Below are 23244 nucleotides of genomic sequence, written 5' to 3' on the forward strand. Positions count from 1 at the left end.
CCAAGGCTGAAGACATTTCTGTCTGCTGATGCCTTTTGTTAAATCAAATATTGATTCAATCCTTACACTGCACTGTAACTTTTATTCCTGTATTGTACACCTGTCTTAGTCTCATTTTTATTTTGTATTCTCTTCAATGGCAAATAATCAGCCGTTTCTCTCGATGCTTTCAAGCACTATAAACTGACTTGTTGCTGAAATGCGCTGTATTAATGAACTTGCCTTTCCTTACTGTATGTAACACGCTGACTACAGATAAGTACCTCATACAACCCCACTTCAAAAAAAGAAGAACTCACCCTTTAAGCCAGTCAGTTGAGCTGTGGTATTTGCCTAATGTTGCTGAGACCAACATGAAATGAGTCTAGAAAAAGTTAATGAGTTCACAACCTCCTGGAAATAGGAGATTTGTGTGATTTAAAAGGGGGCGAGTGGAGTTTATGCTTCACTGGAAAACTAAATGAAATACTTGGAGCATAAAGTGTAGACTGACCTTTGCTAGCAAGATGGTAGGAACTAATGGGTAGTTACAGAGCATCCTGCAAACTGGTAAATAGGAGGGAATTAACAATATTGTATGTATACTTGATTGTGAGTGTGGTATTAAAGTTGTGTGTCAACGAAGAAATGCATGAAAACTGACAAAAAAGTCCAATTATCAACATTCACATGGATAAACTGATTATTTTCTTTTAAGGTGTTTCATGCGCAGGCATTTTGATCTTGGCTACATGCACCCGACACTGCCTGGATTCAAGAATGCGAACCCTTTCACAGGTTGTATGTTAAATGTCACACTTCTGTATTGGTCACATACATTGTGCTGTCAAGTTGAGGGTTAATCACCCAAAAAATCAATCTACTTTCTAATGCAGATGTCCATCAGGGACTCTGAGCACTTCTACACACAAGTGCAGTCATGCATATACACACCCAGCTGAAGCTATATGAACTGAACCTCTTGTAAAAGCTGTTTCCAGACGCCTGACCACAGAGTGTTAGAGGGAGAGAACATTGAGTAACTGTAACTCAGGCCACCGTGTTCCTGCAGATCTGGAGGCTCAGCTGAATAATACAATGGGCAAAATACATGACGTATAAAATGATGTGTTGCTGTTTGGTTTTAGCGGCGATGAAAACTCTAAACCACTAAGCTCTTGAGTACCAATAAAACATCGTTTACATGCCAATGTGATGTTGTATTTATTCATGGTCAGTTAACAGCATAAACTGGATACTTCCAGAATACGTGTTGTGTCATTATTCTGTCAATCAAACTGTGATGTTTTATAGTTTGTGTGGAAAAAACATTCTTTGCAACCTTTCAACATTTGCAGTGTCCCGTTTAATCCACCCCTGAAAACAAAAGGCTGTTTTGGAAACAGAACAGTTACATCTGGTGCCTCGTATGAATTTAATAGATGATATCATAAATGCATTTAGATCAAAGAGCAGGTGCGGATGTTTGTGTCGTGTTTCGTTCCGGATATTCAACAAAGACCTTATACATATCCTTGTGCATCTGGGTACTAAGTCCTTTTATGCTCTATTTTTTTTTTAATCACAAAGTCATTCATACATCAATGTCTACTGGCAATATTTATTTTCAAAACTGACACACACACAGCAGCATAATGTTTGCTCAACCTATTGACTTTAACAAATTTAGAGCACTTTGTCCATATTTTGAACTCCATACTTTTTCATCCTTCTCTTCTTTCTACAGTCTTTTTTTTTAACCTAATGCAGAGCTTATTATAAGTCATTTCAGCAGTTATCTGTGAGCTGAAGTACAGTGTATGAGGAGCTGTGTCACTGCTGCCGTTTTATATAGCGGCTGTCCCCACAGGACTGACAAGCCTCATCCTGGTTGGCTTAGCATGTAAATTTAGATATTCAGGGTTCAGTGGCCACAGCCTCTAGAGCCCCGTTAGTGGGTGAAGCCTGTGTAAAATAGAACTGTTTATCCTTTCAGATGAACCAAGCTCAGGGCTGAGATATACAGTATGTCACAGCAGCATGGGTTACTGTGCTAATCAGACTTTTAAATCCTGGTTTTTGCAAGCTCTGCTCTGGAGACAGGCTTTTGACAACTTTGTGGGGTTCATAAAAATGTGCTTCTTAACCTTAACTCTAAAAGTAGGCTTACAGTTTATATAATGTTTTACATGTAATAATCGCTTTTTACTGACAATGGATGAGCGGACTGTAAGGTAACTTTAAAACTGAGACCTTTTGCCTATGACAGCCTGCTGACTGACTTCTATGTGAAGGGCTCAAGATGAATGTTCCGTGAAAATCCAAAGGATGCAACATTATGTTTGCTTCTGAGTGCCTTTCTTCAGCTCTGCTAAAGTGCTAACAGTGTGCAACACAACCTAACATTAGCTAAGAAACGGAGTCTGCTAATGTCATCAAATGACCGGCATCCAACACAACACAGTCACATGTCTCCAGAGCTGCTAGGGCTGAACGATATATCGTCATCGTATCTATATCGAGATATGAACATACAAGATATTAATATCCCAAAAGGCAACAATATTGACAATATAATTTCCCCATGAGTTTCCCCAGCTCGACCTGCATGTACAGCTCAGCCAATCACAAACATCCTTTTTACGCTTGCCCTAAATGTACAGCTAAGGCCAGCCAATCACAAACCTCATTTCCTGCTCGCCTTGGATCGACAGCGAAGCCAGCCAATCACAAACATCCCCTTGAGCGAGGGAGACGTGTTGCTGCTAGCAACTTGCTAGTACACACTACACAGCGGAAAATCTAAGGTGGACGCAGACGATGAGGTGCAGATTTGGTGGCGATAAATAAGTCAACCTCCATTATTTGGAGGTATTTCGGTTTTAGAAAGGCGGATGTACAACAGAGCGAAGTGTTGTGTAGGTCGTGCTTTGTGGAAGTCGCGACGAAGCAAAGCAGCACGACAAACATGCATCATCACCTAAAACACCACCACCAAGTACTGTATGAAGAGTGCCGTGCAATGAAAGGCACAGTGGGGATATCTGGAGCCTCCTGTGTCAAGCCCAAGCAAAGTCGGATTGCCGATGCATTCAGTAGCATAATGCCATAATGGTGAGTCGACGTCCAGCAGGCACAAAGACATTACAAATACTATAATGTACCATATTTTTTAAAGAATGCTTAGTTTTCACTGAACCCATTGTCATATTGTATCCTATTGATATCACGATATCTGGCATAAATATCGAGATATGAAATCTTGTCCATATTGTTCAGCCCTACCATCTGCTCTCCTCACATAACAGTAGTCTCCGAGCGGTGGAGAGTGAGGCAGAGGAACCATGGGGTGTGCTAGCTGGCTAATTCTTGTCTTATTTGTAGTCTGATAAACGGGAACTGCCCATTGGTTCGACAGCCATCATCATGATGCCCTGTGGTTAAGGTCTGGTTAGGTTTAGGCACAAAAACCACTTGGTTAGGGTCAGGAAAAGATCATGGTGTGGGTTAAAATGAAAAAGAAAGTGACAAACACATAAGCCGTGAGCCTGTTCCACCTCAAGCCGGTAGTGGCGCACCATACGCCCGCCGCGAGCCGTTCAGCACCGCGGACAGTCAGACTAATGGAATGTCGAACCAATGGGCTGTCGAACCAATGACATGGACCCTGATAAACAGTAAATTCATCAAATTCGGTGCCCCTGGTGCTGAAAAAAAATCCTGGATTAAAAAGCTGACTCAAAATATATAGTGATATTGTGTTTTAGCCGACAAACGTTAGCTAACGTTAGCTTGCTTGCTAATGTGGACAAATTGTTAGCTAGCTAACGTAGCATATTACTATCTTTGGTGGATAATGTCATGTAATTAATCCAGACTTCAGGGCTGGTTTGCGTATTACTTAACGTCATGTAGTGTAGCCAAAGATACTGATATCAACCGAGTGTAAGATCACGTTAGTTGTTGAGAGATCTAGCAAGAATGTGCTGCTAAGACAGAGATATGTCTCAAACAAAGCTAATTTTCTCCTTTTTTGTTTGTCTGACAAAATGCCATTTCAGTATCATAATGTTTAAAAGCACTGGGGCTTGTGAAAAATGGGTCCAATATTTATTTCAATGACAATGGGACAAAGGAAACAGTCATCTGTAGTTACGTTCGCTTTTCCCATTGGAATGAATAGACTGAGGAGCAGTGGTAAAACCCACGTGACACAGATACAGGAGATGACTCTAAAGTGGGGTTTCTCGGTTTATCAGCGGTCTCTGGTGTAGCTAAGTCACAGCTAGCTGACGAACCTCAGCTAACTTGCTCGCAGAAGTAATCACTACGTTATTTATCCATCGGAATCCATGACACTAATGGGTGTATTATGACAAACTGAGTTGATTAAGCCAACAACAAATGATGTAACGCTACAAAGTTAACGTGTATCACTATTGATTGCTTTCTAGTAACCTAAAGTGATGCGGGGAAGGATGGCTATTGAGCTAACTCTAATCTAAGCTATGGTTAACAGATGTCTATGAAACTACACTGCATGGATCTGCTGTTGGTTGCTCCATAATGTTAGCTGATAAAGTAATTTGCAAACGGAAAGCTAGTTAGCATCGTGGAGCTAATAGTCCAAATAAAATTTGCCATTCACGTCCCTAACAGCCAACGGTGTCATTAATGACAAATTTTCTGAGTTACATACAGAATATTTAACCTACTCATTGAAGCCTTAACTGAGTGCCAGTCTTGATTCATGAGGAAGTGAGAACTGCACAAAATCATCTCACCTCACACACCTCAGGAAACCACAATAGACAGGTTTAAATTTTACCTTTTCTCTTTTACAGAAATTCTCACACCTCTTCTCCGCCTGAAGCTTCACACCTCCTCACCTATGTTATCCCCATCTGGATCCCTTTTCATCACACCCGGCCACTTTCTTCTTGTTGCCTAGCAACCTTGTCCACAATACTCATTACTTGCACTAAATGGTATCAACCCCTCTTCAGATGAATCCCCCTCATTTCTCCCATCTCACACCAACCTACACCTCACAGTTTCCTGGTGTAGATTTTCTTATTTATTTATTTTTAAGCCCCTTGATTTGGCCTTGAGCTCTGGTCCAATGCCGCTGTGAGATCGTTAACAAGCGCTTAAAACTGGGTAAGCACCTCAGATAATCCTGGGCCAAAGCATGAGGTCAGTGTCTGTCTGTGTTTGTGTGTGACGGGGGAAGACTGATACCAGGCAGGGCTGTCCAGGATAAATCTGAGCCCTAGCGCGGCAGGAAGACGGTTTGAGAGAGAGAAACCCTGACTGCCAACATCCCTGCCAACTTGCAGATGAGCGCTCATAACTGAGGATTTGCTTTGGCTCAGATAAGGGGGGAGCTCACGGAAAAACAGACGGGCAAAAATAGAGGGGAAAGTAAGGGTAGACACTGAGGGACAGTGAGAGAGGAAACAAAGAAATGAAGACGGGAAAGAGATTAAAGTGGAAAACGAGAGTCAAGGTGTGAATGAAAACTATGAAGAGAATTAGGTCTGGTTAAAAGCCCAGAAGGATTAGGATGAATAAACCCCCCCAAATGCCAGGGAGAACGGAGGAATAAAGGCACAAGCAGAGAGACAGAAACAGAAACAGACAGCAGGAAATACAGAGCGATAAAGTCGTAAAAAGCTGCTCTGACAGCCAGACGCAGATCACCCAGATAAAGTGAAGCCTTATCATTTCTGACTTGGTGTGCGTGTTTGTGTGAGGAAATAATCCATATTGTCCTGTTGTTAGGTTCTAATGGGGTTAAAAGCAGGGAAAACTGGAGTGCAAACACTATGGCAGCATTACATACAGTAGTTTACAGTGTAAATTACCTATGAAAGCTGTTTGATGAGTGTTTTCTGCACTCATCCACAAAATAATCATTTGTGTAACAACCACTCACCCCGTGTTACTCTGAATTTGTGAAGAAAACTTTGTTTTTCTCTAATGCCTCCATGGTGAACAAAGAATCCAAAAACTCATAAAGCTCTTGATGAATTGAGGTCACAGTGGGCCACGTTTAACAACAGCAAAACTATATCAAAACATGCTCACTACTTCCCAGACACGTGCATTGCTGCCAAAACCTTACCATTTAAAACACTTCTGCACGCACGGACGAGCAGCGCACATGGGTAACTCAATGGAATGCACGAGCAGAGTTCAAACACAAGCGCCTGCCCAGACATGCCACTTCCACTTCATACAATAAGTGTTTTAAATAGTACGGTTTTTGCAAAAATACATGTGTTTGAGAGGGACAGAACGTACATATGGATAAATGAGACTTGGACTATGCTGCATGAGCTGTGTAAGAGTTTGTAAATACATGTTTTCACATAGTTTTGCTGTTGTTAAATGTGGACCCCTATGACTTCAATTCATCATGAATTTTCTGAGTTTTTGGATTCTTCGTTCACTGTGTAGGCATGCGAGAAAAGTTTTCCTCATAAATTCAGCCGAACATCGGGTGAGTAACTGATAAACAAACGATCCTTTTAAAGGGGAAGTGTTCCTTTAAAAAGGGTTAATGTTACTGCAAAGTCAACTCCTGAGCGCTCAAACAAATTGAAATAGATTTATTTTATCGTCTATGATCTGTCTTTTTTGTTTGCTGCTTTTGCACAGTGTCGTGTGTCAAGAATATGAGGGATCATTTCGGTTTGTTACAACTTGGATCATATTTAATTAGTTTTGGCCTGTTTTTCTTTTATGAGATATGATAACACTGTTCTCACCAGTTTAATAGCTGAGAACTGTTGACAATAAAGACAACTCAGACAGGGCGAGAAACATGAGTGGTAAGATGATCAGACAGGCTTGAAAACAAAACCCTCAGGTTACAAATTTGTAACATAGTTGGAAGGGAAAATAAAGGCGGACTATGCGTGGTAAACACCCATACTTGTGTTTCTGGGTTTGAACCTGCCAGCTGGCTGGGACTTTTCTGTGTTGAGCTTGCATGTTCTCTCTGTGCCTGGGTAGATATCCTCCAGGTGCTCCGGTTTGCTCCCACAATCCATACACATGCCGTTTAGATAACTTGGCACGAGTGAATGTGAGCGTGAGTCGTTGTCCGTCTCTATATCTCAGCCCTGCCTCTCAGCCAAAGTCAGTGGGTACAGCTAATGGATGGATGGATTGTTGAAAGAATGTTGACATTAGGCAACTTTGAGAAATCCCTCAAGGTTGTTCTGTTGCAGAGAACACAATGTGCGACAGCAACCACTGAAACTAATTCAGGGGCGGATTTAGTCCAAAAACAGACATGCAGTAGCTCTGTTAAATCTACATGTGGTGTCTGCGTATGTGGGCGTGTTCACACATGTTTGTGGTGCATACACTCCCTTGCAGAAATGGGGAGATAATAAAAGTGCAGACCCTCACAGCCGCGTCGATGTGGAAAGTAGAATTGTGATGATGTTTTCTATGAAGGTGTTCTGCCTATTTCTGTTGATAATAATAATATACAACAGTGCTTTTATTGCCATTATCTGTCTTCTTACCAGGAATTTACGCTTCTGTTTCCACTGTGCGCCCTGAGCATTGGTGTGTCGGTGGGCCTCCGTCACCAGGTGAATCACCTCCCACTCGCTGTCGGTGGGCTCTGGACGGTTCTGGAGGGATTTCACCATTTCCTCCTTCTTGCGCCGCTCCCTGTTCTCTTCAATCAGACGCCGTTTAGCCACCCGCTTTGAGTCATCCAGCACCACTGGGAGGTGGACGGTGGGAGGCAGAGGATGAAGAGGAAGAGGAGGAGGAGGCGGAGGGAAAAGACCCACAGAAAGACAGAGTGCCAAGGGAAAGAAAGCATAAAAGAGGTATGTAATTAGTTTGTGTGTTGCCTAAAGTCTGCATATCGTCCAAAGTTGCAGCTTCTATATAAAGTTTGTATATAAACCTGCTATATATGGCGCTCACATCTCCCCTGCAGCAGTACTGCATCACTAACTCTTCTTAACACTTTGTGTTCAGCCCAGTCCAGACCAGAGGTTTGTGACGGGATGAGCTGAAACTTGCAAATACTTGCAATGTGCTGGTCTGCAACGTTCTGAAAACCCGCCAGTTTACACCAATGCGACTAGACGAGACGTTGTATCGTCTCCATACCAACAACTCTCTGTACTTTCATTGATTTCAGACTTATTTTGTGGCTGAATATAATTTGTAGCTTCTTAAAATATGAATGAGGACAGTGATAGTGAGATACTGACTACAGCTGCATTTGTAGTGATGATACGGCAAAAACATCAACAAACAACCTGAGCTTAAGATATTCACATTCATAGTAAATACACCACAATCATTTAAAAGTAATTTGGGTTTTTCAGAGAAGATGTTTTCATGCTTTTAGGTTCAAAAACACTTCTCATTCTACCTGTATTCACCTTCTGTCTGAAGCGCTCTGTATTCACACAGCTTTCATGCTCTGTATTTCCACATTTGCACTATCTGCATCCCTGCACTGTCATCGCAGCCTAGGAATGACTGTTACAGCGCTGTACCGACACCCTCTACCTTTATAGACCGTGTCACTGTAACTGCATTGCTAGGCAACAGCTTGGGCCCATGTTTACCTCCTGTCAGGTGATGTCATTCACATACGCGGCAAAACATTCCAACAGGAAATCCAAAGGGACCCATTTAGGATGTTTGTTTCAACTTTTAAAAGGTCTATATAGTATAGGTGTGACACCAGGAAATAACAAAAGTACTTACGGCCGTTTAAGGGCACAGTCTGAATACAGACTGTGTGCACTGCTCTGTGGACTGAGCGTTCACACAGCACCTATACCTGCTTCATATTAACAAAGACATGGAAATTTAACTTTAAAAAAGCGCCAATTAATCATACAACCAGCAGCAGCAGCGACCCACCGACTGAGACCCACACACTGTCAGGACAGAGACCGACATACGGGTCAACAGCTGCTGGAATGTAAATGAGACAGACTTGCGTTCGTGACACAGGAAGCCAACACGCCGTCTGCTGACAGTTTGTAACTGACTAGTCCAGTGGAAATCTCTAGAAGCTGACTGGCTGTTGCAACAGGTGACGTGCCTTATGTTTTAAAACCAACCACTTGACAAGCTGAGTTGCAGGTGACACCATCAGCCGGTCTGAGTCGAGTTAAACGGGCAAGTTCACATCGCTGCAAAGTCCTTAAACGATTTTGTCTCGTCACGAATGTTTGGTCTGAACTGGGCTTTAGAGCACATGTGTCAATCTAAATTAATCAGCATCCTCTCTGCAGAATTCATTCATCTACATTCTTCAAATGTGTGCATAAACATGCAGGTGTAACACTCACAGTCCATGGCCATGCCCACCGCGATGCACTTCTTGAAGCGGCAGAGCTGACACTGGTTGCGGGTGATCTTGTCGATGATGCAGCAGCCATCGTACTTACAGGAGTAGCTGGGGTGGAGGTTCTTTTGAATGGTCCTACGGAAGAAACCCTGTCGACACACACAAAGAGAGGGAGAGAGAGAGAGAGAGAGAGAGAGAGGGAGATAGACAGTCAGTCACGAGTGCAGACAAAGGAGAGGAATATATATAGAAAGAGGCACGTGAGTACAAGGAGAAAGTGTGAGGATGAAGTCAGGAGACTGTCAGAAAGGAATGAAAACTTCTCCACCTCGTATTGCTGTTTGATACGGTGTGAATAACAAACTGGCAGGTACACATTTTAATTACCGCTGCGGCTTCGTCTGTGTGATAAATTCAGAAATAAGATCTCTGATTTAATTCACTGTGTACCTGACTTGCTACCAAGATCTGAGGCAATTTGTGTAAATGTTAACATCCAAGTATTTTAATTGCTGGAGGGCAGCAGTGGAGGAGTGAGCTGAACAAATCGTAGCTGGAATTTATATCCATGAATCAAGCCTAATAAAACATTACATTTAAAATATTCTTTTGCAGAGTGAAGACATGCCTGCATTACTGACTGCACATTGATCGTTCAGTTAAATAAGCATGAATCTGATGTTTGAAATGTACATTAATGGGGATGTGCCATCCCATATTTTGCTGTAACACTTGTGTAATTTTTAAAATGATAAGAAATATTCACATCATGATAATGGCATTATTCTGCTATGCACAGCAACAACAAGCATGGCTGAAATCAAAATTGCTACCGGCTCCATGGTGGAGAAGTTCCACAAAGGGGAGCAACTTCAGTGCTGACTCAGTGGTGTCATTAGGCCTGAATGTTTCATGAACAGCTCTGGACTTCTCAGACCACTCTAGCAACTTGCTACTCAGAATAAACTCAGTTAGCAGCTCCTGTAGCAGCAGCACAGCGTCTCTCCTCCCTCTCCTTCACTCGTTGTGTGCACGCAGGAATCAGTGTTGCCAGGTCATTTTGTCAAGAGCCTCTCGTAATGTATGCTCGACAGAAAACTTATTATAAGGAAATGTGCGATGGCCTTTGTAACTCAACAGCCTGTCTAAGTAAATGCAGGTCTCTGGTCAGGTTACAGCAGGAAGAGCGTACAGGTCCAGGTGGGAAAAATCAACTCAATCTTTTAGGAGATTTCCAAAAGAGAGGGAAGGGTAGCCAAGGGTGCATGTTTTATTTGGAAACTATTTCGATGTATAACTTGTGGTTGATTTTATTTTTGGTACTATTAGAGTTCAGTCTTTTGAAATGGGGTTGTGTGGGGACAGTACCAGGGTGTCTACAGGTATGAGTCAGTTAAAATTAATGCTTTTTAAGACCCGTTCAAGAGCATCGTCAGGTAAGCATTGTAGACAAGTAGTATAGATGTGGTCCCGTGCAGAGGTAAGTGTTATGTAGGAATATGGTTGTTAGAGTTAAGGCAATCTACATTTTGCCAACAGGTAAGTGCAAGGCTGAAGTAAAATGACAGTATCATAGTTTTTTAAAGATTTGTAATACTAGAAATGTGGACTTTTACATAAGAAAGCTTCACTCATTTTCACAAAAAGAAATTAAAAAATGGATAAATGAAATTAGATTAAATGTTTGTGGTAGTAGGGACCTCACATATTCAAATTTAAGACTATTTAATGAGTTTTAGGGCCTTATTGCTGTTGAATTTAAGCCATTTTAAGACTTTTTAAGGACCTGTAGACACCCTGAGTACATGGACAGTATGTAACATACAGTAGATGTCAGTCGGCCCCAGTTAGGAGGAGCAGACTGGAGTCCTACATGGAAACTGAGCAATGTACTGCTGTGGAGGGATCAGCAACAAAATGTATTTTAGCCACCTAAAAGAGTCTTACGTAAAATCAGTATCACTTTAAGTTTACGCTATACTGAGAGCATTCTAATTGCTTCCAACCCGAAAACAAAGCTGTTATAATGCTTTATCAAAAGCCAGACTCCATTGAGAAAAACAGTGATTTAACATTGCTGAATAGGGGAACTGCTGATGTATCGCCGCCTCGAATAGTTACGTTGTTTGTGTAATTGTGTGACTTTTGTGTTAAAAGAGGTTCGTTTGGATTCATCAAAGTCACACAATAACACAAACTAAGCAACTGATGGAAGCAGCAGTAGATCAACAGCTCCTACAATAAGTGTACTAAAATTAGTATTTTTGTCAATGGAGTCTGGTGGCTTTGATGAGAGCATTGGTGGAGAACTGGAGCTGTTATGGCTTCCCTGTAGGCATGGGCTGTCTGGCAGAAAGGTAAAGTTGTGGAAATACTCTCAATATAGTGTACACTTAAACTGATGTTGATTTTTTTTAAGTGGGTATAACACCTTTTGTTGCTGACCTCCACCCACAGCAGTGCATTGCTTAGCTTCTGTGTCCAACTCCAGCCTGCTTCTCCAAACTGGGGTTGTGCCGACTGACATCCACTGTATGTAATACACTTATAATGGATAAAACCCCCATACAATCCCACTTAATAAATCTGAACTATCCCTTTAATATTTTATAGAGAATCTTTTATAGAGTTATTTAAGATAATTTGTGCTTAATTTGGACTAAATATTTGAAGGCAAACTGTCTTTTTTTGCAATTGTATGTTCTTTAAATTAATCATAACATATTTTTTAGTATTTTGAAGAATATTATTGTCACAAAAACACCCTGAAATATTGTGTTGTTATTTTAGGGCCATATCGCCCACGCCTATGCAGTAAATTCAATCAGTCCTACATCAAGTACATCACTTCCCACTGAGCTTAATCACAGTCCTTTCAGTGGTGTCTTAGATATTACACGTAACTGATGAGCAGACATGAACAGAAGCACACTGACAGCTGAGAGCTGACATGACAGACTGACAGGTTTTATATAAATATATCATCTTCCTGCAGCTATAAACAATGTGTCTATGACCTTGATGTGTGTGTTTACAAGTGACTGCTTCTGAGTGTGAGTGTGCATGAGTGTGTGTCAGATATGTAGCTGTGTGTGTGTGTGTGTGTGTGTGTGTGTGTGTGGAAGCAGTTGACCTCAGAGGCCTCACATAAGGTTTTCTGGCAGATATAATGTGGGTTGTGAACCTGTTGTGTCTGAAACTCTGGGGTTCTGTGTGTGTGTGTGTGCGTGTGTGTGTGTGTACCTTGCAGCCCTCGCAGGTAATGCAGCGGTAGTGGTAACCTGTGGCCTTGTCGCCACACACCACACATGGCTCATCCTTTTCGAGGTAGCTGGGGATGTACCCTGAGAGAGAATGAGAGAGAAAGAGAAGAAAGGGCAAAGATGAAATCAGACAGAAGAATAATAAGTATATTTTTTATAACTACAGATCTTCTACACACCAACACACAACACTGGTATCACATCACTCTTGCACTACTGAAGCACACCAACCTCACCTTTGAGTCACATTACTGCTTAGCTCCACTCTACCTAGCCAACGTACCCCTCCCTATACACCCCGACACGTTATTTCCACTCATCACTGCTGCGGCAGGCTGGAGACTGTGGAAAAACTTGACACTATCCATCCACAGTTCTTATACTGTAACATAAACACACTGCGAGCTGGAATCATGAGCTTCCAAGGCATAGAGTGTGTAACTGAGGTGGACGTAGCCTCGGGGTCTGAAGAGTGAAGCCAAGGCTGAAGAGCCTTAAACGTGCATTCTTTCTAATGGCCAGCAGGGGGCGACTCCACTGGTTGGAAAAAGAAGCCAAATTGTTGGCTTCTTGAACATGTTCTTAATGAGTTTATGGTTTTAATCACTACTTTTAAGTCTTCTCCAATACAGCACAATGTTTATTTTATAAATTACGGTTCAATTTAGATTTAAATAGACAATAAAGCTGGGTATGCTTTAGGGCGTGGCTACCTTGCGATTGACAAGTCGCTTAGAAAGAACGCAGGTTTTAGACACTCTGCATTGCTTTTCAGACCTGGAGGCTACGTCCACTTCCTTTACACAGTCCATGGTCCTGTCTAATTTTGGCAATGTCTGAGCATAACCTGGACATTAACCTACAACAGTTGGAGCCAGTTCTCTGTCCGATCTGCAGGGCAACACAATCTGCTCGTTCCTACCAAGGTTAAAGAGGGTCCTGTGGCGTTTTTAACCTGCAGAAACCCCACAGTTTGTTTGTATCTTGCAGGTGCGTGAGGACATGGATGGCATGATACATAATCTTGCTAATTGGTTTACATGCTTTTCCATTGATCGACAGTGGGTGGTTGTAATACGCAAAGAAATGCACTAGCAAAAGCAGTAAGGAAGAAGGCTGCTTGCAAAAAGTAGATGTAGCCATCGTGACATCATCCATTGGTTTGTGGACTAGCGTTTCCGTCCTTGAGTTATGTATTATGGCTGTTGCTATCTTGTTTTTGGAGCCAGAATTGACCATATTTGGACAGCAAGCAGCTGTGGAGGATATGCCTTACTACACCTCTATCTTGATGGTCAGGTCGCCGCAGTGGTGACTTGTCAATCACAAGGCAGCCACGTCCTAAAGCATACCCTAATTCATTGTCTATTTTCTTCTAAATGGGATGATAAATTCCGAAATAAACATCATGCTGTATTGATGAGGACTTGACACTAGCAAACGAGAACATAAACTCATTAGGAATATGTTACCTGGGGTAATACATCAAGTGAGAAGTAGGATCATTTTCTTACAGACTTATTTTTGCAAACAATGGAGTCGCCCCCTGCTGGCCATTAGCAAGAATGCAGGTTTTACGATCCGCCCAGTTCTCATATACAGTCTAAGAGGTGCAGAGGGATGTGGATGACATGATGACACATTCTCACTAATTGGTTTTCAAGCTATTCCACTGATCAACAGTTGGTGGCGGTGATAAAAACTAAGTGCTGTAGAAGGGATCATACAAGAGACGACAAACAGTCCAGGGTTGCAGCGATATACTGATTTAAAGGTATATCGTGATATAAAAGTTGATGGTTGTCATACCATGTACATTTGCTCATTTATGATATTGGGGGGAAAAGGAACTGGATGTTAAATTTCCCCATTGTAATTTTCTAAGGGGAGACTTTTTACACGTACTTTCATTAACAAATTGGTTTTAAGTTTCAGTTATAGTTAGATAACATTATTATTTCATTAAATATTTATGGGAGCATAGTCAAGTGGTTTTTTTTGTCTCTACAAACATGATTCTAGAGACGTTTTTTTGAGGAGGCAAAATGCTTTTGACATATTTGTCAGGCCCCAAGGATACAGTCAATTTGTATTTGGTTTTTTGTCTATTGACAAAAAAAACTCTACAGGGCACCGTTAAATGTCAATATCTTTTAAACTCAGGAATACTCCAGGCACATTTTATAAGATCTACCACACCCACCCAGGATTACCACTGAAACTGCCTCACTCCCTTCACTGTACCATCTTTTAAAAGCAGAATCAGTGGTGCAAATGTGCATCACATGATGCTGGAAATTTGTTTTTGACCGGTACTTCAAGATAAGTACAAACAAAGCATGTCAGGAGTTCTGACAAAGGGACGTTCATCCTTTCTAATTAGTCTCTAACTGGCTGACATGTCTTTTAATAGAGCGACTAACACGAGACATCAACTAAGTTTCAGTCTCTGTTTTCTGGTGATTTAAAAGGTTTATGATATCAGCAGTGATTTGAACTTTAGCTAAAGTCAGGTCTGATGAATATGAATGAATATTTCTCATTCTGTGTGTGCTCTTCACTTACTTACATAAACATACAAATCTTTGTGGTCCCATCATCACATGCTGGGTCCTGGATGTTATAATAATGGGGTTTTAACCAAATGGAATGTGTGACAATTATCTTAATGCATAGGTTCCATAAACTCCAGTGGCCAATCTAAATTTACAGTATTTTGATTGCTCTCCCTCTCTCTGTGTACTCCTCTTCCTCCCTCTGCAGTCGGTCATCTGCTTTCAACGCGGGAATAGGACAGTTTGTTCTTTTTCCATTTGCTGCCTACAAGACCAGTGAGACTGCGGGAGTGAGCACAGAGACACAGGAAACAGCAGATTTCCAGTCATTTCATATGATATACAGCACAGAAGCTGAGGGGGTGGGGGGGGGGGGTACACTGCAAGTCACAACTTAATACAGAAACACACACACACACACACAGGAACACACTCAGAAACAGAGCCACTGGCAGAGCTTTGTACTCTGAGCATAGTGTACATGTGTGTGTCATTCTCATGACATATATGCTAATGTGTGTGTATACCAAGGCGTGGTGAGAGCTGTGACTGGCAGTGTCAGTTGGGCTCTGCCTTTTGGCTTTGTTACAGGTTTGAGAAGGAAGAGGGGGCGGGGAAGAGGATGGTGGGAAACCGAGAAAAAAGAGGAGGAGAAGAAGAAGAGACGAGCGCCAAAGGGGCACAAGTGACATTTTGGCCAAATTGATTTATACGTATCTTTAAAAAGCTCATGAGCTCTTTCTGATTATCCCTTAGAAATCAAAATACGAATATAAGCAAGAAGGGAATTAAAAAAACAAACTACCCAAGTGAAAATGGATGTAAAATATGCTGGGGAAAGTGCACAAGTGCATTTGCTAATAAAAAAATCTCTCAGGCTAGAAGACATCAAGAAAATAACACGGGAGAGGGCGCAGGAGGAGAGGAGGAGGGAGAGGAGAAACAGGCCAAAGGAAAGATAACGAGGACATCAGAGGATGATCATATAGGAAAAATGTCAGCTCCGGTGGGTTGGCAGGGCGAGCAGCAGCTGGATCCCCGAGCCAGTCTGCTGAGACTGTGTTTGGAAGCCAAGCCCAAAATCAATACCACTGCAGGCAGCTCTGTGGATCTGGCTGCCCGCCCCTCACATGACGGGCCCTGCAACACCTCCACCAACAAAACCGAGGAAAAACGGAAGGAGGTATTTCTAGTGCGGCTCAGTCAAGATAAATATTTTGTCTTCACCAGATTCCCAACACAACAGCTGCTGTTTCGTTTCATCTAAGCGTGTAAATCAGGGTTGGTATGAATGAGGTCCCCGAAGGAGGCTGTTTCTCAGAGATCCTGACACGTCAACACACGGTCGGGGGACATTTGAGACTGTAAACACTGACGACATCAGGGCACAGGAAACTATACACAGGAGCTGGATTTGAAACAACAGCTGTTGTACAGAATGTAGTGCCCCAACTACTGCTGTGGTCAGTGTCTCTTTCCTGAATGGCACTCAAAATTAAAAAACTGCCCATTTATTCTATAAAAAAAGGGGTTAAATTATGGTGTTAACATATGTGTAACAAATGGACAAGGGCTGTGACTTTTCTACTTTAATTAATCTATAGATTTTTTGATTAATAAATAAACTGTTTCAATTGTAATTTTAGTTAACTATTAATTAACTATTTTTCAAGTGTTTTTCAATTATCAATTAATTATTTTTATTATTGCTTTTTGAATTTTATTATTATTATTTTTTTAATTTTTAATTTATTTATGGGTGTTTTTTTTTAGTATTTATATAAATTTTAATGAGTGGAGAGAGCTAGGGCAAATGCGTGTCATTGCATTTAAATGTACAACTGTACTTTTTAATGCATATGTTAATAAACTTAAACTGTCGTGATCAAATTGATAATTTTGGGTTAACAGCAGACACAAGTTAATTCAATTCATAATAAATCTAACACAGTAAAAATGTACAAAAGTAGAATATACCAATATTTGGCATGCCGATATGATAAATTAACTAATTAATTAACAATAAACAACTTATTTTTGATTGTTAAAGCTGCATTATTACATTTTCTGCCACTAGGGGGCAGCAGAATAAGCTGAAAACACAGCATTGACATATCAGCACCTTGTAAACTTGTTTTAGCTAACGTACTGGCAACTTTTTACACACCTAGCAGACATTAATTTTGATTTGACATCATGTTTTTGCCCACCTCACAAATACACGTCCAATATCTACTCTGCTTTTACTTCTGTTTTGGTCTCCACCAACTCCTACGGAAAACACCTGCCTTTTTAGCCACTAAATGCGTCATTATGTTCACTAAAATGTTGCCAAACTTTATTTGTCTGCCATTTGATGCTGGGCAAGTGGTGTACAGTAGAGGCTGACATTTTCTTCAGGAATCCTGTGGGATTCCAGTGGGATGGGATTCACTATTCATCACATGACACAGGTAGGGATGGGCAACACAAGCAAAAACACTATTCGAAAATCGTGGCAACTATTCGACAATTTTTCGAATAATCGCCCCCCGGAGCCACGCACACAGAGATCCATTCATCTTTAAAGGCCCAAACATACTCCGGCGGAACGGACTCCGCGGAGGTCCGCACAGACTCAAAGCGGACGTCCGCAAGCCCTGTGCACGCACACTGGTGATTGCTCGGCATGTATTTTTCACATCGCGGGGATTTTTCACGGACATTTTTACAGGAAACTACAACGCGGAAGTGCACTCGACTATGAATGCCCAAATGACTGCGGACATTCCTCACGGAGTAGTAGTCTCTGCATGTTTCTCCTGTTTGTAGAAGAGCATCAACCTAGCTGGTAGCCCATCTCACACCGCTGTAGCAATCCTAGACTGCCCTCGTGTGGTTAGGAGCTGAATTGCATGTCAAATATAGGGGGAGAAATAAGACGGCGAATAGTAATAGTCGCATTAAAAAAAATCAATTTTTCAAAAATAAAACGACTATTCGAAATTCGAAAACCGTGACCCATCCCTAGACACAGGCGGGACAGAAAAGAAAGTCAACGGGAGTGGGTGTGACAGGAATCATAATAACAATATTGATCTAGCAATGTGAAGTCAGCAGCTGTTAGCTTGTTTCCACTGAGCACAGGAAATACGTGTTTGTAAGTATGAGCTGACCTGTTTTACGTGATGTGTGTGGAGCAAAATGCTAATGCTAATTTCCATTAGCGCATTAATGGTAATTCTCATTTGTGTTAGCATCAAGCTACTGGAGTCGTTTGCCACATTGTTCTAGCAGTTATGCTATCTATGTTAGACGTTATTTCAGCATGAATTTGCTTAGTTTTTATATATAAATATGTTGTTGTAATATTAATTAACACTATTTTCATTATAATTTTAAAATGTTTTACGACCTGTTCCATATGAAAAGTGTCCTGTGATAGTTTGTGTTATGATTTAGTGCCATATAAATAAATATTGACTTGAACAGGATGGGATGGCAGTAATTTATCTGGGACTGGGTGACAATAGAGGGTGAGACAGGAGTGAAAATCACCTCTTGTGTCACCCTCTACTGTGCAGTGAATTTATCAGTGTTTTGTTTCCTGAAAACAGCTGCCTGATGGAAATTAGGTGGTTGAGAGTAGATAGAGCAAACCAAAACAGTGGAGCTGCGGGCCGTTACACCAGAACAATGAGCTCAAAGACAGTGCTCAGTAGAGCTGAGGGGAACTGCGAGTTTGTCACTGCTAATGATGGATTGGTGCCGCATTAATTCCCTAATCATTTCAGCACTAGATTTCATTCATTCATCACAGACAAACTGCATTTTTAATTCATATCTAGTAGTTTTCATATTTATTATATTAATTATATTTATCTATTTATTAATATACATGTATCTTAAGTGATTTAAAATAGTTGTCGCTTTATCTCACGTTGTTAAAGCCTGGTTCAAATCATAAAGGAATTAATTACATATCTTTTTGCTTTCGGAAAGTCTATACCAATGTACGCCTCTTTACTACATCAGGATCTTGAGCAGCTCTCCTCAGTGTCCCCGAAGCCTTTTGAAGCATCTAAACTCTGGTTGAGGGTCCACGCTCCCACAGGAAAACCCTGCCATCATTACATTATTTGATCTCATACAACCAGGCAGACATATTGTCATAGTTTCCCGGTTCAGATGGACCATGGCAGGTAGAGTATGGTACAAGATTCCAGCAGTGATGCAGAGAGGCAGACAACACGCTCACTGGGAGGGGAAACACGTGGAGAGGACTGGCCTTGGGAGATGTATTTTATTTTACAGTTTTACAGTGATGTTCCTCCCACCCTGCCTCCGTCACTATCTCTCCCCTCTTACCTTCTTTATTCGCCTCTTTCAGCTCGGGGGATTTGGAGCTGTCACTCAGACAACGAGCTGTGTCCAACAAGAAAGCAGACAGAGCAGAAGGCTTTCGTTTATTGATGACAGATGCCAAGATGTTTTACTTTTTCTCTTTGGAGGTGACAAATCGAAAGCGTAACGTACACGAGGCAGCGATGAATCATGTACCAATAGCTTCTGTGCAGTCACTCAATTGCATGCATTCACTGTGCTGAGACTGACAACTACAATTTTCCCTGTTCTAAAAAGATTCTCAGAATACAAAAATGTTTCAAATACAGCTGGTGCTGGGAAAGCGATTTTCAAAATGAGCGTGTCCCTGCATTTAGGGAGCTTTTATTCTCTGAAGAGGAGGTGTGTTTCTAAAAAGATTCAAAAATTCAGACTTCATTCACACTTCAGGTGAAAGCGTGGAGGTTTGTCTCCCAGCTGCCACTTTAGAAAGTCCCTCCCGCCATCAAAACACCACCCACCAGTTACTCACCAGTCATACTCTTCAACGAACATTGGCTGTTCTTCCTCTTCCTTTTCGGGCCATTGAGCCACCTGAGAGGAGGAAACAAAGAGAAGAGAGAAAAACGAATGAGTGCATGTAAATAAACACATTTTAAGGTATTAAAATCACATTTCAATTCAAACTGGATCAGACAGAAAAGTATTCTCACAGTTTGGCCACGTATAAAATAAAAAAGATTGCTCAACAAGCGTAAAGGCCGGCTTATTCCACCTCGTCCTGCGATCACAAAGTGTCCAGCCTGGAAACAGTTTTATATTTTCGCCAATTCTGAGCTTACACATCACATGATTCAGGGGAGCCTACCCTTTGTTTCTGGAGCAGTGTTGGGTTACCAGATGCATCATATCTGTGTGAGCATTAGGGATGCACCGATACTGATAATGAAGTTATAATTTACAATTTGGATGATTTTGGCTGGTGACATTCATGTTTTTTGTTGTTGTTGTTATTTATTCCTCCTTTTGTCCCAGGGACACAAAGAAATCTTCCTTACTAAAAAAATTACCTGTTACCTGTAATAAAACTTTCTTTCACATGAAAAACACATTGAAAAACTGCTTTAAAAGCCCTTCTACTATATTATTTCCATAATATATAGTCTTCTCTCTAATATATCTATTTTATATTGCCGTGAAAACATTGAATTTCTCCTTTAAACGACTGTATTTATTCAAATTTCTCACCAAACGTACATTTCACAAGATTACATTTGGACACAACATGATAATATTATAAATAACCCTCAACCAATACTCATTTTCACTGAAAGGAGCTTGAACGCATCATAATGTAAATCAATTCAACAGCCGCTAACAGCTAATAGCTAACGTTAACTAGCTCTCCTCCTGCTGATGTCAACACGGATTTGTTGTTCACAGTGCAGCATGATCTGGGAAAAGATACGGTGCGTCCCCAGACACGTTAATGGTGATTTTACTGCACCCTTTCATCCTGAGGAAGATCTCTGATTGTCCCAAATGTTTTCTATTGTCCCTGGGACAATGGGACGGCGTTAGTCTCGAGCCCCGCTTTTTAGTCTGTGCAAAATTGATGTGACATGACAGAATAACACCGGCCGCCGCCATCTGTTCATGTCATCTTATTTACTGATAGGTTGCGGGCAGTCAGTGAGGCAAGTTTCTGCTGATACTGATGTTCGGCTGGTAAATTGGTGCATCCCTAGTGAACATACTGTATTTGACATAAAAAAAACAAAACCAAAAAAACATATGTGTTTTGTTAAAAATCTCTATAGTAAACTGGGGGATGTGAAAAGTTGTTTAGGTGGTCAGGAGCTCCCTGTGAACTTTGGTGCAAATACACTTTTTGTATTTGAGTTACAGCCTTTTATGTTTTAAGTAGACAATGTGACGATAATAAATTCTGGTGGTCTCTCTATATTTTGGTCGACATCACTTCTGGGAGTAAATCAGAAGTGTTTTATATCACTGGAAAATAGACAATGTAACCTGTCAACATATGGAAGACTGCAGTCAAGAATAATATTTTCATTCCTCGCTGCAAATCTAATATCTAAAACCTCTTTCACCGTATATTTATTCTTTTCCATACCCTTGGCCATGTTTTATTTCTTTTGACAGCTGCGTGTTCCACCCAACACGCAGCGTTGAGTTGAATTTCCACTCTGATCGTCAAAAAGGCAAAAACCTAAACACCTCGGGAAGCTGAGAATCTCACAGTTCATGTACAATTTAAAGCTCGTCTCTATCATCAACTGTTTCAAAGTCATTTCATGTTTTGGAGAACATTTCTAGCACGACACTGATGCTTTCAACAACAGGTGTACATACAATAGATGCCATTTTTTGGTAACGTATCAAAGTAAAGATCAGATGTTTATGTCGTATATAAATAGGGTTTATAACAAAGTCCAGACAGACGTTAATGAACCAAATAGTGACAAGAAAACACGAGGAATCAAGAAGAAGGAACAGACTTTTCTGCATTTGTCTCCTCTAACATTAAATCACCCCATGTCCCTGTAACATCTGGTACTCAAATTAAATTGAAAAAACAGGAGCATGGTTTGCCACCACTTAAATTTCTAACAGAGGAGTAATGAAGCTGTCTAGACAAACAAGTAAAGGCCCTTCCGTATGTCAAAGTTGGTATGTGGCGGGAAAAGTTTTTGGGGGTGATCCCGACCTTAAACTGAAGAGCAGGAAAATTTTTTTTTTTTTTTTGGAATACAATAAATTATTAGGGCACACATGGGAAGGCCCCGCAATAACAGAGGAAACACAAAGACCGCCGCTCTATTATGCATCGAGCATGCACACAGCACCACGGCCAGCGAGCATGTGCACTCAGAAACACACCTCCAACCACACTGACACATGTGAAAGGCATGTAAAGCACAGATGGGAACTGGCTGCTCTGCAGGGAATCATGAAAGCGCAGAGGTGGAGGAGGGAGGGAGTTAAGTAGAGGAGAGGATAGGAGCGAAAAAAAATAAAAAGCATATCTGAAGGGGAGAAACAGAGCGAGTGTGTGAGTGCTCGGTGTGTCCAGAGTCCCAGGAGTCCAGCTCTCTGCTCTCAGACGCTCCTGATAGCCGCCAGCTCTCCTCCAACACCAGGGCCCTTTAATACCAGCTCCAGGAGAGGGAGCAGGACTCCATTAGCACCATAAATAAAATGAAGTTCCACTCTGTTAAGATGCAATACACAGGCCTCTAGGTTACGTCTGCGCTGTCTGTGAGGGAGCTATAGTACAGTATGTTATTTATTATCGGGGGGAATGAGCTCTCCTCTGCTGCTCTTCCTCACGTTTGAGTTTTTCCTTATCTGAATCAAAGGTTTGATGACGGAGAGGGTCACATGTACAGATTATAAAGCACTTACTGCAGATATATTAATACGGCACCTGACTGAGGAAACTGTCCCAACTGCACGATAAATAAAATACCATAAGGCACTGAAGATACTATACACTAAAGAATTATAGAGCACATGAAAATTCTGAAAAATCTTTAGAGCTGCAACAATTTATTGATTAGTTGTGAGCTTCGAATAAATGCCAACTAATTTGATAATCGGTTAATCAGTTTGAGTCTTTTTTTTTTTTAAGGTAAAAAAGTCAAATTTTCTGATTTCAGCTTCTTGAACGTGAATATTTTGTTTTCTTTACTTCTTCATGATGGCAAACTGAATTTTTTGGGTTGTGGACAAGACATTTGAGGACATCATCTCA

General features: G+C 41.2%; 1 protein-coding gene across 6 annotated transcripts in view; it reads right to left on the reverse strand.

Moving 5' to 3' along the window:
* Nucleotides 1-23244, reverse strand: part of thrab (thyroid hormone receptor alpha b) — a 235034-nt gene that overhangs the window by 28465 nt on the left and 183325 nt on the right. For 3 of the 6 annotated variants that reach the window (XM_049564450.1, XM_049564452.1, XM_049564451.1), the window contains 5 exons: nt 19999-20060; nt 19491-19547; nt 12569-12669; nt 9327-9474; nt 7521-7726 (listed from right to left, as the gene is read on the reverse strand). In XM_049564450.1, the coding sequence (XP_049420407.1) occupies nt 7521-7726; nt 9327-9474; nt 12569-12669; nt 19491-19547; nt 19999-20060 (574 nt within the window). The remainder of the gene's footprint in view (nt 1-7520; nt 7727-9326; nt 9475-12568; nt 12670-19490; nt 19548-19998; nt 20061-23244) is intronic. The other 3 variants (XM_049564453.1, XM_049564455.1, XM_049564454.1) reach the window with 1 other exon arrangement.

This window comes from Epinephelus fuscoguttatus, linkage group LG20 (genome assembly GCF_011397635.1).
Source record: "Epinephelus fuscoguttatus linkage group LG20, E.fuscoguttatus.final_Chr_v1".
NCBI lineage: Eukaryota > Metazoa > Chordata > Actinopteri > Perciformes > Serranidae > Epinephelus > Epinephelus fuscoguttatus.